Source organism: Peromyscus leucopus, chromosome 14 (assembly GCF_004664715.2).
Source record: "Peromyscus leucopus breed LL Stock chromosome 14, UCI_PerLeu_2.1, whole genome shotgun sequence".
Classification (NCBI taxonomy): domain Eukaryota; kingdom Metazoa; phylum Chordata; class Mammalia; order Rodentia; family Cricetidae; genus Peromyscus; species Peromyscus leucopus.
The window spans coordinates 72,550,871-72,564,597 of NC_051075.1; the positions used below are offsets into that span (position 1 = coordinate 72,550,871).

A 13,727-nucleotide genomic window follows, 5' to 3' on the forward strand; every position below is an offset into this window, starting at 1 on the left:
TGGGGGTGGGTGGGTGGGTGGGTGGGTGAGGGGGAATCTTAATAAAGTAGAATCATTAAAAAGCTATATTGCAATGAGCGATCGCTGCTTTATTGAAACAATATTTGAAAATTAAAGGCCAGGCGGTGGTGGCACACGCCTTTAATCCCATCACTCGGGAAGCAGAGCCAGGCGGATCTCTGTGAATTTGAGGCCAGCCTGGGCTACAGAGTGAGTTCCAGGAAAGGCACCAAAGCTACACAGAGAAATCCTGTCTCAAAAAACAAACAAACAAAAAAAAAAAAAAGAAAGAAAGAAAGAAAGAAAGAAAGAAAGAAAGAAAGAAAGAAAAAGAAAAAAAATTAAACAGGTAAGACATAAATGTATAGTCCAGGGATTAATGGGTTTTTGTTTGTTTTTGTTTTTTCAGATAGGGTTTCTCTGTGTAGTTTTGGAGCCTGTCCTGTAACTTACTCTGTAGCCCAGGCTGGCCTCAAATTCACAGCGACCCGCCTGGCTCTGCCTCCCAAGTGCTGGGATTAAAGGCGGGCACCACCATTGCCCAGCCACAAATTAATTAAGTATAGGCACAAACTATGCTTTTCCTCATAAAAAATAAAACTCCTGTAAAATCTTATCTAGTATTATCCTGAAGAAGAAATTGCTTTCTTTTATTCGTTAAGCAGGTTAGTTTTAATGCATATATGCATGTGTATGAGAGAGATCTTTTTAAATATTTAAATAATTTGCCTGGCAGTAGTAGTGCATACCTTTGATCCCAGGAGGTACAGGCAGGTGGATCTCTGTGAGTGCAACAGTGGAAGAAGATCCCACCCCAGAAAGCAGGACTAAGAACCATTGCTAACATCCTAAGGGTAGCTTCAGATCTTGCTCACATGGTAGAGTGCTTGCCTAACACAAAACCCTGGTATTGCAAGCCTTTAGTCCCAGCACTTGAGAGGCACAGGCAGGCGGATCTCTGTGAGTTCAAGGCTAGCCTACTCTACAGAGCGAGTTCCAGGACAGGCTCCAAAGCTACACAGTGAAACTTCTTTTAGAATATGGATTAGCCTATACAAAAATGTCTGCTGTAAATCCAACAGTGAAGGGAATAGGAATCTCATTTACACAACTTAGGTTTCTTCTGTATCCCAGAATCTAATCAATATTTATAGGTATAATTCAGCTATCATTTGGCTTAAAAGGGCTTATGAGGGGCGGGGGGTTGGGATTTAGCTCAGTAGTAGAGCGCTTGCCTAGCAAGCACAAGGCCCTGGGTTTGGTCCTCAGCTCTGAAAAAAAAAAAGGGGGGGGGCTTATTGGGAAATGTTATCATTTATACTATTTTCTATGGAGAAAATATTTTACTGTTTAAAATAACCCTGGACTTTTAAATTAAAATCTGTTTTTATGTTCAGGCTATCTGTGTATTATTTCTCCTGCAGTTGTACATAAAATTGTCTTTACATAAAAAAAAAAAAAAGATTAAAGGCATTCACCACAAAAACAAAACAAACAAACCCTGAGTAACATCCCTAGTGATGGCACCTAGGATCGGGTTAGTTTTCTTGGGCAATTATTAATGAAAAGGCAGGAAAGAAGTGAGTGAATATCTATGGGGAGCCACCATGGGATATCAGGGACACTAGGGGACCTTCTTGGGGTTCTTTGTCTCATTGATAAGAGAATTTAAGAAAAGGCTCAAATGGAAGCTCAAGGATAGAGTTTAAAAAGAAAATCTCCGGAAGAAGGGGAGGAAAAGCCTTGCCATTTGAGATAAGCCTGCATGAAGGTCAGTCAACTGGAAGCAGACAGATATGGTGGTGGTGGGGGAGCCTTAGGGAACGAGTAAGCAAACTCTAAGAACCAGGGACCTCAAAAGCTTCATCCTTAAGCTCTGGCTGAAAAGAGAGACAAGAAGGAGGAATAGTTGAGTTGGGCGTTTCTAATGACGATTCAAAATGGTGACCATATCCTGTCCAACCTCATGTGGCTCACAAGGCATGTGCCAGGGGTGGAGATTTTAGGAAGGAAAAATATGCTTATTTTAAGATGAACCCATCTTACTAGGGATAGTTCCTCCTTCCTAAGGGTGGTCCTGTAATCAGGATCTTGACCTGCCCAACTGGATTAACTTTTTTGTTTGTTTGTTTATTTTGAGACAGGGTTTCTCTGTGTAAGAACCCAGGTTGGCCTTGAACTCACAGGGATCCACCTGCCTCTGCCTCCTGAGTGCTGGGATTAAAGGCATGAGCCACCACCGCTAGTTCTTCTTAAACTGGGAGACAAGGATCTACCCACACCTAGAAGTATAGAAAACCAGTGGTGTTGCTACACACTTACAATCCCAGCACTCAGGAGGTGGAAGCGGGAGGATCTGAGGGCTAGGCAGCTACATGCGACCCTGTCTTATATAAAAAAACAAACAAACAAAAAACCATTAAAAAACAATACAATGATTTAAAAAAATAAACAGACCACCCAAAATCCTAATGGTTACTGCCCACTTAATCTAATTATTTACGTGGTCTAGAATCTCCAAGCCCTGTATATTTGCTCATTTGGCATCAGAAACACATCTCTGGGCAACACAAACACAGAAAGCCATCGTCAGAGAAGGGACCACAGCCACACTTATGGGTCAGGCTCTGTCCTGGGCACTATTGCATATAAGTCCTCGCAACGCTGTGCACTAAGCAATACTCCCACGAATTGGCAAGGCAGCAGCAAAGAACAGCCCACGGTTCCAGGCATCCTCCGCGCCTGGGAGGCACCGCACGTGGCGCCTGCTTGGGCCGCGCCCCCTTCTCATTGCTGTCCCGGCCGTGCCACTCTCATCCGCCACGACAGCGTCGCGGCGCTAAGGAACTATATTGCCTGTCGCTCGGAGCCTCCCGCACCAATCCCACGCACCAGCGCGACAGCGTGAGATCACCGCGGACAGCGCTGAGCCACCTTAAGAACTACATTTCCCGTGAGGCCTTGCGGCGCCGGGCGGCGAGTACGCAGGCGCGCGCTCCGTGTGCGTGGCGGCGTCAGCCGTTCTAGAACGTTGCTGTGGTAGCGCTCGGGCGCCATGTTAGGACGAAGGGGAAGGAGGAGAAGCGCTTAAAGCGGCGGGGCGCGGGTGTGGGACTGGGTTGGCCCTAGGGCTGAGGCAGGCCCCCGTCCCTCCCGCCTCGGTGGATCATGCCCAGGGCGGCAGCGGCGGCGGCGGTCGCGGGGGGGAAGTGACTGGGCGGTGCCGGCGCCGGAGACGATGCCGTTGTAAGTGATTGGCGTGCTGAGTGAGGCGCACGCCGGCCGGGCCCCGGGGGCGGCGGAGGGGGAGGGGAGGCGCACGGGGCGGCCTGGGCCGCGGCTTCCGGCTCCTCGGACGCCGGTCCCCCCCGAAGGCCCAGGAGCAGAACGGCGCCTGGTGCGGACTGGCGGCCCGATTCTTCCCCGGTCCCTTCCTGTCCCGTTTTCACCATGGCGCCGTCCTGCCCCCCGAGTCCCACACTTCCGCTTCCCTCCTTGAAGCGGGCGAGGAGCCGGGAGCGGGGTGCAGGCCGCGCTGGGGGTCTAGGGACTGCTCCCGAGCGCGGGCTGCGGGCGGCGCCTTCGCTGCTTTGTTGTGACCGGGCAACCCAGCTTGGGCGCACTTCCTGATGCCTCCGGCCCTCGGGTCACTCATGTTGTGATTCCGCGTGTCGGCTTTGAGCTAATTCACTTTGGCCTTCTAATCTCACTAGGTCTACTTCCCACACTTTACCTTGGTGATTTTTTTTTTCCTTAATTTTCTTCCTCTCCCCTTTTCTCCTAAGAAAGATATTGCAAGCCCATTGTTGGAATTCAAAAGTAGATAGCTTGTATTCTGCTTACGTACCTTGGTGTATAAAGGCTTAGCTTGTGCGACTACTCTTCTTTCATAACAAGAGAGGCAGTTAATTTGGGCACAGCCTCAATATGAAATCTCTCGGATTGTACTTAATATTTTAAAAATGGATTTTATGGCCTCTTCGTTCTCATATCCTCGCCTGACTCAACCCTGATGTTTTGTTCAGAGAGCTGTCAGATGTATTCTGTAATGATAATAACATTTGTTAGGCGTAACCAACTACAGTATACAGATGTAAAACCTGCAAAGTTCCCGTTGACTCATTCTTCATGGAACCGAGGGTAAAGAAGCACGAGTCTATAAAGTTTGGTGTTTTTCATTGGGAGTCAAACGTGAATGGTTGGAATGTTGTCACGTGGTTACCTTGTATTAACTCGTGTTGACTGCTTTTTCTGATACATCAGTAGTAAGAAAAAAAAGATGGATGCACATCCTAAAGGGAAGACTTCCGGTTAGAATTAATGTTAAGTAACTTATGTCTGGAAGTACAGGTAGGAAGGAGAGTATGCATTTTCATTTCAGCACACTTCCGGAAGTGAAATGGTACGGAGAAGATGAGCATGGGCACTTCAAGGTTATAGAAACTTCCAGTTAGGACTTTAAGTGCTTCAATCTTTGCGATTTACTTCAGATGTATAAAATAAAGGAGTCAAGACAGATTGATATGCAGATGGCCCCATTTTGGTTAGTTTAATAGGGTTTGAACTCTACAGCCAATTTCTTACGAGCTGTCAGATGTATTCCAATCTTAACCCAGAGAGTACTGGGAATCTTTTAACAATACAGGGGAACGAACCAAAGACTACTTGGCTCAGGAGGCCAGGCCTTGCTTCTTATTAATGTGCTTTGGTTGGCCCCTGTAACTGCTGAGCTCACTTCACCATGGAAGGTTTGTCTTGCTTCTTGTTCTGGTGTCACTTGTCATTGATTTGTTGCCTTTGATGTGTTGAGTTGTGATTTCCTAGATATTTTGTATTTGACATCGAGTGTGATTTTTGGTGTGCCTGTTAAATTTGGGTGTGTAAGTTGGGATTGAAGTGTAGACAGCTCAAGAGAATGGTCAGAAAGGATTGAATCATTGTGCTCACAGGTGTATGTTTTGTCTAAACTTTGAACAAAATTACATGCATAACTTGGAAAATGCTGATATGTTTTCCTGTAGTGGTGAAACTTTGAAAAGTTCTGGAGAAAACAAAGAAGCTTTTAAAAAACCCTTGAAAGTTCTGGAAGTCCATTAAGAGAGCTTCTTACCTAAATGCTGTTGACATCTGAGCCACATAATTCCTTTCAGGGAGGTCTTCCTGTCTCCTCTGGGGTCTTCAATAGTACCTCTGACTTCTGCTTAGTAAGATGCCAGAAGCCTTACCCCAGTAACTTCCTGAAGTGGCAACCACGCAGATGTCCAGACTTTTCCACATGTACTTTGGGGTGCAGAGTTTTTTGGTTCAAGAACCACTGCATTCATTTGCCAGGCGGTGATAGCACACACCTTTAATCCTGTGCAGAGGCCAGCCTGGTCTACAGAGCTCCAGGACAGCCAAAGGTACACAGAGAAACCTTGTCTTGAAAAGCCAAAATAATAATAAAATAAGTAATAAAATAAAAAAACCCTGCTGCATTAATGCAAAGTATATATCATTTTATTCTCATCTTGCCTTATGCTAATGGACAAATCATTATTTGTACCAGTATCAGTGTTATCATCCATGCCATACTCTCAGAATGTTGTTGAAGTTGTTGGGAGAACTATTTAGTGAGACTTAAAGACCTTAGTTCTCTTGAGTGTATAAGGATACGTTTTACCAGGAATAGAATGGGAGGGCTTGCTTGGAGTCTAATGTATAGCTGGGTCCTGCTGACGGACACAACGTGGCTTTGGCTTAGTGTGGTCTGGTGGTGCAGGAGGGAAGGTAGTGGGCCATCACTGAGTTCCTTTTAACAGGCTTGAAAGCTTCTGTCGGTTTTGCTCTTGGCATTTGCACTGATGGTGTAAGGCAGTGTGGAAGAATGCTGCTTGAGCCTTAGAAATCCCGTGGTGCAGGCTCTTCTTGAAGTGTACAGGGTGATGAATACCTGTAATTTCTGCACTCGAAGTGAAGGAGAGAGGTTTGAGTCCAGCTTAAGCTACATAAGACCCTGTCTCAAAGACAGCAGACAACATTTTATTATTGGCATATGTTTTAGGGGTTTTTGTTTTTCACAAAATAATGGGTTTCATTGTGATGTTTTCTACACATGTATGATATACTTCTGTCATGTTCACCCCTTAACTATCTCTTATCCCCTTCCTCCTTTATTCCCCCTCTCCCTCCTGCAAAGAGTCTCCTTTCCTGTTAAGTTTTTGTTTTTTTTTCAGACTTTTTTTCTTTCTTTCTCTTACTTGTAGCCACTCCTCGAATCATAAAGATCTTGTTCTGCTTTCTATGCCGCGCACACGTTTTTTTTTTTTTTTTTTTTTAATTGTTTTTTTAGACTTTCTTATTCGCAATTTTTGTTTTTTTTTTTTTTTTTTGCAGTTTTCTGTAGCTTGCCTTTCTGTACTCTGCTCCTCAGAGTTCCTGTTGTGTTTTAAAGCTGTATCATTTTTTCTGGTTAGTATTTTTGTTTGTTTTTCGAGACAGGGTTTCTCTGTGTTGCCCTGACTGTCCTGGAACTTGCTCTATAGACCAGGCTGTGGTATGAGCTCTAACTGTGGTCTAACTGGTGATTTTTTTTTTTTTTTAAAAAACATTGAACAGGCTGGATATAGTATGCAGAACAGTTTTTTTGGGTACACAATGATTAATTTTTCCTTAAGGCTGAAACTTTGGTGTACTGTATTTGAAGTATCTGAGAAAAACACAATTTAAAAACAAGGTAGTAGTACTAAGGAACAAAAAACAAAAGCAGGCTGATAGAAGAAGAGAGGGGCAGGAGGCAGTTTGTTAAAGAAAAGGTATTATGAGGTAATTTTTGGTAAAATAATTTTTTTTTTTTTTTTTTTTTTTTTTTTTTTTTTGGTTTTTCAAGACAGGGTCTCTGTAGCTTTGGAGCCTGTCCTGGACTAGCTCTGTAGACCAGGCTGGTCTCGAACTCACAGAGATCTGCCTGGCTCTGCCTCCTGAGTGCTGGGATTACAGGCGTGTGCCACCACCGCCCGCCTCTGAAAAATAATTTCTAATTAGAGAAGACATGTGGGTGAGGGTGCACACATCTATGCATATTCTTGTAGAGGTCAGAGATTGCCATCAAATGTCCTCCTCTGTTGCTTTACTTTGGCTTTTTTTGAGATGGATCTCTCTGAACCTGGAGTCCACGGTGTCAGCTACTCTGGCTGGCCAAGGAGCTCCAGGGATCCATCTGTGCCTTCTCTGGTCCCCTCAAGGGCTGGAGTTACAGACACTTGGAGCTAGGAATCTGAACTCAGATCTTCATGTGTGGGTGTGGTTGTGTGTCTGTGTGTCTGTCTGTCTGTCTGTCTGTCGGTAGTACTTGACTGAAACATCTTTAAGATTGGAGGTTAATGTTGTTAGAGTATTGTTTGCTCCTCAGTAAATGCTGATTATGGTTTTTGGAGTGCTGTTTTCTATTAAACATGTTTATGAGCATGTTTGATTCCTAGTCCCTGACCACCTTCATCTTTTTACTCAAGGCAAAAATATCTTCTGGCTTGATAACATAATTTTCTTGATTTTTTTTTTTTTTTTTTTTTTTTTGGTTCAGTAGAACATTTTATACTTGGTAAGTCACCTTTATGTTAGCAGTACACTTAAGTTTACCCTTCATTTGAATGTAGGCAAGTTTTTAAAAAAAATCTACTTTCCATGAAAAAAAGACCATTAGAATGCTTAGCTAGTTCTCAACTCTTTGTGCCTTTAATTCTGTGTGTTTGGTGTCCACAACAGCTTTTTTAAACTAATTGTACGATATCAGCTTATAATATTCAAAACAGTGATGTAGGTAATAATTGGTTTCTGTCCTGGTTTTTTTTTCTTTTTGACACAAGCTGAAGTTATCAGGGAAAACAACTCCAATTGAGAAAATGAGTCAGATTGCCTGTAGGCAACTCTGTGGGACATTTTCTTGATTAATAATTGATATGGGAGGGCCCAGCCCACTGGGGGCGGTACAAAATCTGTGCAGGTGGTCCTGAATTGTATAAGAAAGCAGACTGAGGAAGGTGTGGAGAGAACACTGGTAAGCAGTTTCCCTCCATAGCCTCTGCTTCACTTCCTAACTTCAGGATCCTGCTTGAGTTTCTGCCCTGACTTCTTCATGATGGACCCTAAACTGTAAGCAGAAATAAACCCTTTTTCTTTCGGGTTACTTTTGGTCATGGTGTTTTATAACAGCTAAAAGAACCGAAGACAGTTCCCCTTACAGTTGGTTAAACCAATGTTCATAGTAGCGCTTGATAGTTTTTAAAACGTTGTTTGACTCATGTTTATGTGTGTGGATGGATTGACTGTTGTGTGTGTGTGAGTAGCAAGTGTATGTCACTTGTGTGTCCTGGGGATTGAACTTAGATTATCAGGCCTTGGCGATAGGTGCCTTTACCTATTGAACTATCTTGCCAGCCTGATACTTGATAATTTTAAAGGTACGAATTTGTAGATTGGTATATAAACAAGCTCTGGATTCCATACCGTATTCTCATTCTAGTGTTGTTTTCCATCTTGTGTTGGGAGCTGTGTTTGATTTCCTGCTTTGGAGGTGTGGGGTTTGTTGTGCTACAAGTGCAGGCTGGCTACAAACTGGCATTTCTCATCTGTCTTACCTTTCCCTTCTGAGATAGGTAGACACCATTACTCCAAACTTGTCCATGTATTTTAAAAATTAGCTTTTGGGTGGGTGAGCGAGATGGCTCAGCAGATAAAGTGCATCCAAGTTCAATCCCTAGAACCCAAATAAAGGTGGAAGGGGCTCATCAACTCTGTAGGCCAGTTTTCGGCTTCCACATGTGAGCTATGCTCTCTCATATCACGTACATATAAAATAATAAGAATGAATAAGAAAAAGCAAAGCTACACAGAAACCCCGGCTCGAAAACAAACAAAAAAGGCCGGGCAGCGCACGCCTTTAATCCTAGCACTAGGGAGGCAGAGCCAGTGGATCTCTGTGAGTTCAAGGCCAGCTTGGTCTACAGCTCCTGATCCAGGACAGGCACCAAAACCACACAGAGAAACCCAGTCTCCAACAACAACAACAAAATAAAACAAAAAACAAAGAAAAAGCTTAGAACATTTTTAATTTTTGCCCAGTTTTTTGAGACAGGGTTTCTCTCTGTAACCCTGGCTGTCCTAGACCTTGCTTTGTAGATCAGGCTGGCCTAGAACTCAACAGAGGTCCACGTGCCTCTGCCTGAGATTAAAGGCATGTGTCACCACCACCCAGCTAAAACACCTTTTCAAGGACTAGAGATATGGCTCAGTGGAGGAGTACCCACAGCTCTGCAATGGGAAAAATTCAAGTTTGTTTAGTGTGTAGAATATTGACTGTATGTGGAACATGTATTTACTATAATACTCACTGTAATGGACACAATGTAATATATACACTAGAACCTAGGGGCTGTTATTTTTTGTTTTTGAGAAAGGTCTTGGTAGATCTGGGAGGCATGGGGGGGGGAACAATGGTGGATGATTATGGTCAAACTAATTTGTATGGTTGTATTAAGTTCTCAATGAATTGATAAAAAGATTACTATTTCCGAATGTTTTACCGTATAGCCCTTGCTGTCCAAAACAACACCCTTAGGAAGAGAGGGAAAATGACCTAGCCTTTGAACTACTATGTCCTTTTCCTGCACAATCAACCTAAATTGACAGTTTGGCCTTGGGTTTCATCATGCTTTATTCATTCCCCTTGGGTAAAACCGATTAAATCATTTGTTTGGGCCTCTGCTGCTGCTTACTAAATACTGGATGGTCGGACCACCTTTTCATAAACATGGTGTCCGGTGTTTGCAGTTCCAGCACCCAGCAGGCTGAGTCAGGAGGATCGAGTATTCCAGGCATGACTTTAAAGAGGAAAAGTAGCTGTGTGTGACTAACATAGAACAGGTGGTAACTAGTTATCAGCCATCTTTAGAATCCTAGAAGCACCCCTTGTTGCTAAGTTATTGTTTAATGCTAAACTCCTTGTGAAAATCTGGAACTCCAGGTTGTGGCCTAGATTGGCCTCAAATTCTTGTAAATCTTTCTGCCTCAGCTTGTGAGTGCTCGGATTACAGGAATAAGCCACTATACTTGACTAGGAATTAATGCTTAAAATTTGTTTTATTATTTTTAATTCTGTCTCAGTGTGTGTGGGGGGAGGGTTATGTGCACATAAGTGTGACCAAGGAGGCCAGAAGAGGACATCAGATCCCCCTGAGCTAGAGTTAGATGTGGTTGTGAGCCATCCAGTATTGGTACTGCTAGAAACTGAACTCTGCTGGTCCTCTCTAGGCAGCAAGTGCTCTTTTTTTTTTTTTTTTTTTTTTTTTTGGTGTTTTGAGACAGGGTTTCTCTGTGTGTCTTTGCGCCTTTCCTGGATCTCACTCTGTAGACCAGTCTGGCCTCGAACTCACAAAGATCCGCCTGCCTCTGCCTCGAGTGCTGGGATTAAAGGCGTGTGCCACCACCGCCCGGTGGCAGCAAATGCTCTTAACCACAGAGCTTTCTGTCCAGCCCCCAGAATTAATATAAAATACATTTTGCAGTACCTTTGAGAGTTTCCTTATTCCTTTTCTGCCCAGATTTCTTTTTACTGCTTAAATAATGTTTAAATAGATAGGAATTACTACAGTAAATAAGTTATTGTAGTTTATTTGATTACTTTCAAAGATTAGCCAACAAGTTAAGCTTCATTTTTAACATAGAAATGATGGCATGTTTTTGATTGGGTAGTTGCTATAAAGTTTTAGACAGTGGATCTTTTGATAGGAGGGGACACAACCTATTTCATATTTCCAGCATTAAGAGTGGAGGATTCATTAGTGGTCTGAGCTTTGTATAAATTGTGTGGTAAAGTACTCAAAATAGTAACTATTGGTAAAACAACTCTGGGGCGTGACCTTTGTGTGTTAGTCTTCTGCTGTCCCCCACCCCCACTCCTTTCCCTTCTGTATGGCCGTTCTCTCGAAGTCTCTCTCATAATGTCCCTCTTGTCAGTTCTTCTTTGGGTGTTGAGGACAGGTCTCACTGTAGCCTTGACTGGTCTGGAAGTCACATTTTTAAGTTTATTTTGTGTGTATATATGTGTGTTGGGGGGTAAGTACAAGGACAATTAACTTATGGGAGTTGTTTCTCTCATGCTGTGTGGGTTTTAACTCAGGTAGTTAGGCTTGGCAGCAAGCAAGTGCCTTTACTTACTGAGCCATTTTAGCCCGATTAAAAATTTTTTTTCTAGTTTATTTTTTGTGTGTGAATGCTCTGTCTGCATGCATGTGGAGAGCATACCAGAAGAGTGCATACGATCCCATTATAGATGGTTGAGAGCCACCATGTGGTTGCTGGGAATTGAACTTGGGACCTCTGGAAAAGCAGGCAATGTTCTTAACTGTTGAGCCATTTCACCAGTTCCCCAATTAAAAAGTTTTAAAGTTAGATTTATTTATGTGAATTTGCAGGCACGTGTCCCATACATGGCTTTTGTGGACCACTTGTGGGAGTTGATCTGTGGTCCCAGGGATTGTGGGAGTTGGTTTAGGTCCTCAAGTTGTCAGGTTTGATGGCAAATGGCCTTTAGCTTCTGATCTATCTCTCCAGTCCTTTTATGTTTTGTTTTTAAAATAGTGTCTTACTCTGTAGCCTAGTTGGCCCTCCAGGTCCTCCTGTGTTGGCCTCCTAAGTACCAGAATTAGAGTTTTGTATCACTTGCCTCCCCCTTCTGGTGTTTTAAGTGCTTGCTTCTCATTATCTAAAGTAGCTGTGATTATGGTACATTCCAACATTCTCTGCTTTTTGAAGTACATAAGGATATACATTGTGAAAGATGTAAAGAGGTACCGTAGGTAGAGTACATGGAGACCCAGTGAACTTAGGAAGTTGTTTCTGTCTTCATTTGCTGTAGTAGAGTTAAGATAATTGGTAGTTATGTAAAGTGCTTTGACTCAGTTTGTGGACTGAGATTTCAATAAATGCTGTTACTGGAATTGTACAGCCTTCTCACCTGACATCGTGAGCATTTTTCCTTGCTACCACATGAAATACTATATTATTTTGTATGAATATATGTGTAATATAGATGTATAATATAATTATACACATATAATTATACTAGGTTTGCAAGACAGTTTGTCTGCATAGCCCTGGATAGCCTCAACCTGAGAGATCTGCCTGCCTCTGCCTTCCAAGTGCTGGAATTAAAGGTGTGTGCATGTTATTTCCTAAGCATTTACGGTAACTAGACAGTCTTTCACTAATGATACTTAAATGGTTTCCAGTCTTTTCTGTGATGTTGCATATAGGGCTCCAGTGAACAGTCTTGTCTTGTTTATATATTTCTCCTATGAGAAAGGTCAGATTTTAGAATGTGGAAAATCAAAAGAAATAGTTAAAAGTGAGTGGGGTATATGTCAAGCATGCCTCACTCTGGAATAGCCCTGGAGTACATGATGTTCCTGACAGTTGTATTTCTGTATAGGAATTGGGGGCCATATATATTTTGGACAGTCTGACGGGTTTTTTTTTTTTTTTTTTGCAACTCTCGGCTTAGGTGCTGCATCCTTATCTCTTTAGTACAGCAGAGCTTCAAGCTCATGACCATTCTTCTGCCTCAGTCTCCAGAATGTTAGGATTCTAAGCTTAGACTCACCATGCCCAGCTTGTTATGTGGTGTCTTTGTTTTAAAAAGTGTGTTGAGATTAGTTTAGTGTGGTCTACCTTGTCTTAGAACAATGTTATAGAGGCTGTGTCTTTGAGTGTCAGATCTTTAACTTGATAGATGGCTAGAGCTGAAGTTGTTGGGTATAATTGCCTTCAGAAAGTTGGTATCTGAGCTGGGCAGTGGTGTCACACACCTTTAATTCCAACATTCAGAGCCAGATGCATGTGGATTTAAGTTCCAGGCCAGCCTGGTCTACCGAGCAAGTTCCAGGACAGCCAGAGCTGCACAGAGAAACCCTGTCTTTAAAAACCAAAAACCAAAACAAACAAATAAAAAGCAAAGAGGGGGGGGGAACCCTGAACAGTAACAAAAAGATGTCTTAAACTGCTTTTAGCACTGTTTTGATTTCTCTTTTCTTTCCTCTATCCAGTGTCCCCTGCATACTGTGCAAGTGTTCTGTCTTTTAGCTCATGGAATCTTTAGCCCTGATGCTCTTTATTTAATTTTCAGTGTTAAATGAGAAATTGTGAGTTTTCTATTTAAAATACAGTAACAGTGTTTCTCATTGGGACATTTTGGATGCTCAAGACAGGCAACATAGTACTTAGAACTGATACTTGTTTTTATTTAATTGTGAGAGAATGTACATACCTACTTATATATATACCGTTCTTAATGCATGTGCCTTTCTCCATGGCATACAAGCCATAGCTTTTAGGAGTATTCCCATCTTTGTTCATTCTGAAGTGTCTCTTGTTTCTGCCACTGCCCTGTGCACTGGTCTGTTAATGTCTCGTCAGTTCTCTGGTCTTCTAGTAGGGGTGCTGGGATTAGATGTTACCTGGTGAACCATCTCCCCAGTCCTTATTTTTACCTACTTTTTATGCATGTTTTTACTTGAATTAGATGACATGTGTATGCTTGTGTGTACATGTGTACATGTGTATATGCTTTTGAATTAGATGAGGTGTGTATGCTTGTGTGTACACATGTGTATGCTTAACATACATGTTTTTATGCTTTTGAAGTAGATGAAACAAAGTAGCTAGATGACTACATTTTAAGTTGAGGTAAATTA

At 42.6% G+C, this 13,727-nt stretch overlaps 1 protein-coding gene across 6 annotated transcripts in view; it reads left to right on the forward strand.

Annotated features, from left to right (window-relative positions):
* The first annotated feature begins 3,015 nt into the window (after positions 1-3,015).
* Papola (poly(A) polymerase alpha) overlaps positions 3,016-13,727 on the forward strand; it is a 51,286-nt gene continuing 40,574 nt past the window's right edge. For 2 of the 6 annotated variants that reach the window (XM_037210819.1, XM_037210821.1), the window contains exon 1: positions 7,904-8,130. In XM_037210819.1, the coding sequence (XP_037066714.1) occupies positions 8,114-8,130 (17 nt within the window). In that variant the 5' untranslated portion in view covers positions 7,904-8,113. Of the gene's footprint in view, positions 3,247-7,903; positions 8,131-13,727 lie in introns of those variants that run through there. The other 4 variants (XM_037210818.1, XM_037210820.1, XM_028882083.2 and 1 more) reach the window with 3 other exon arrangements.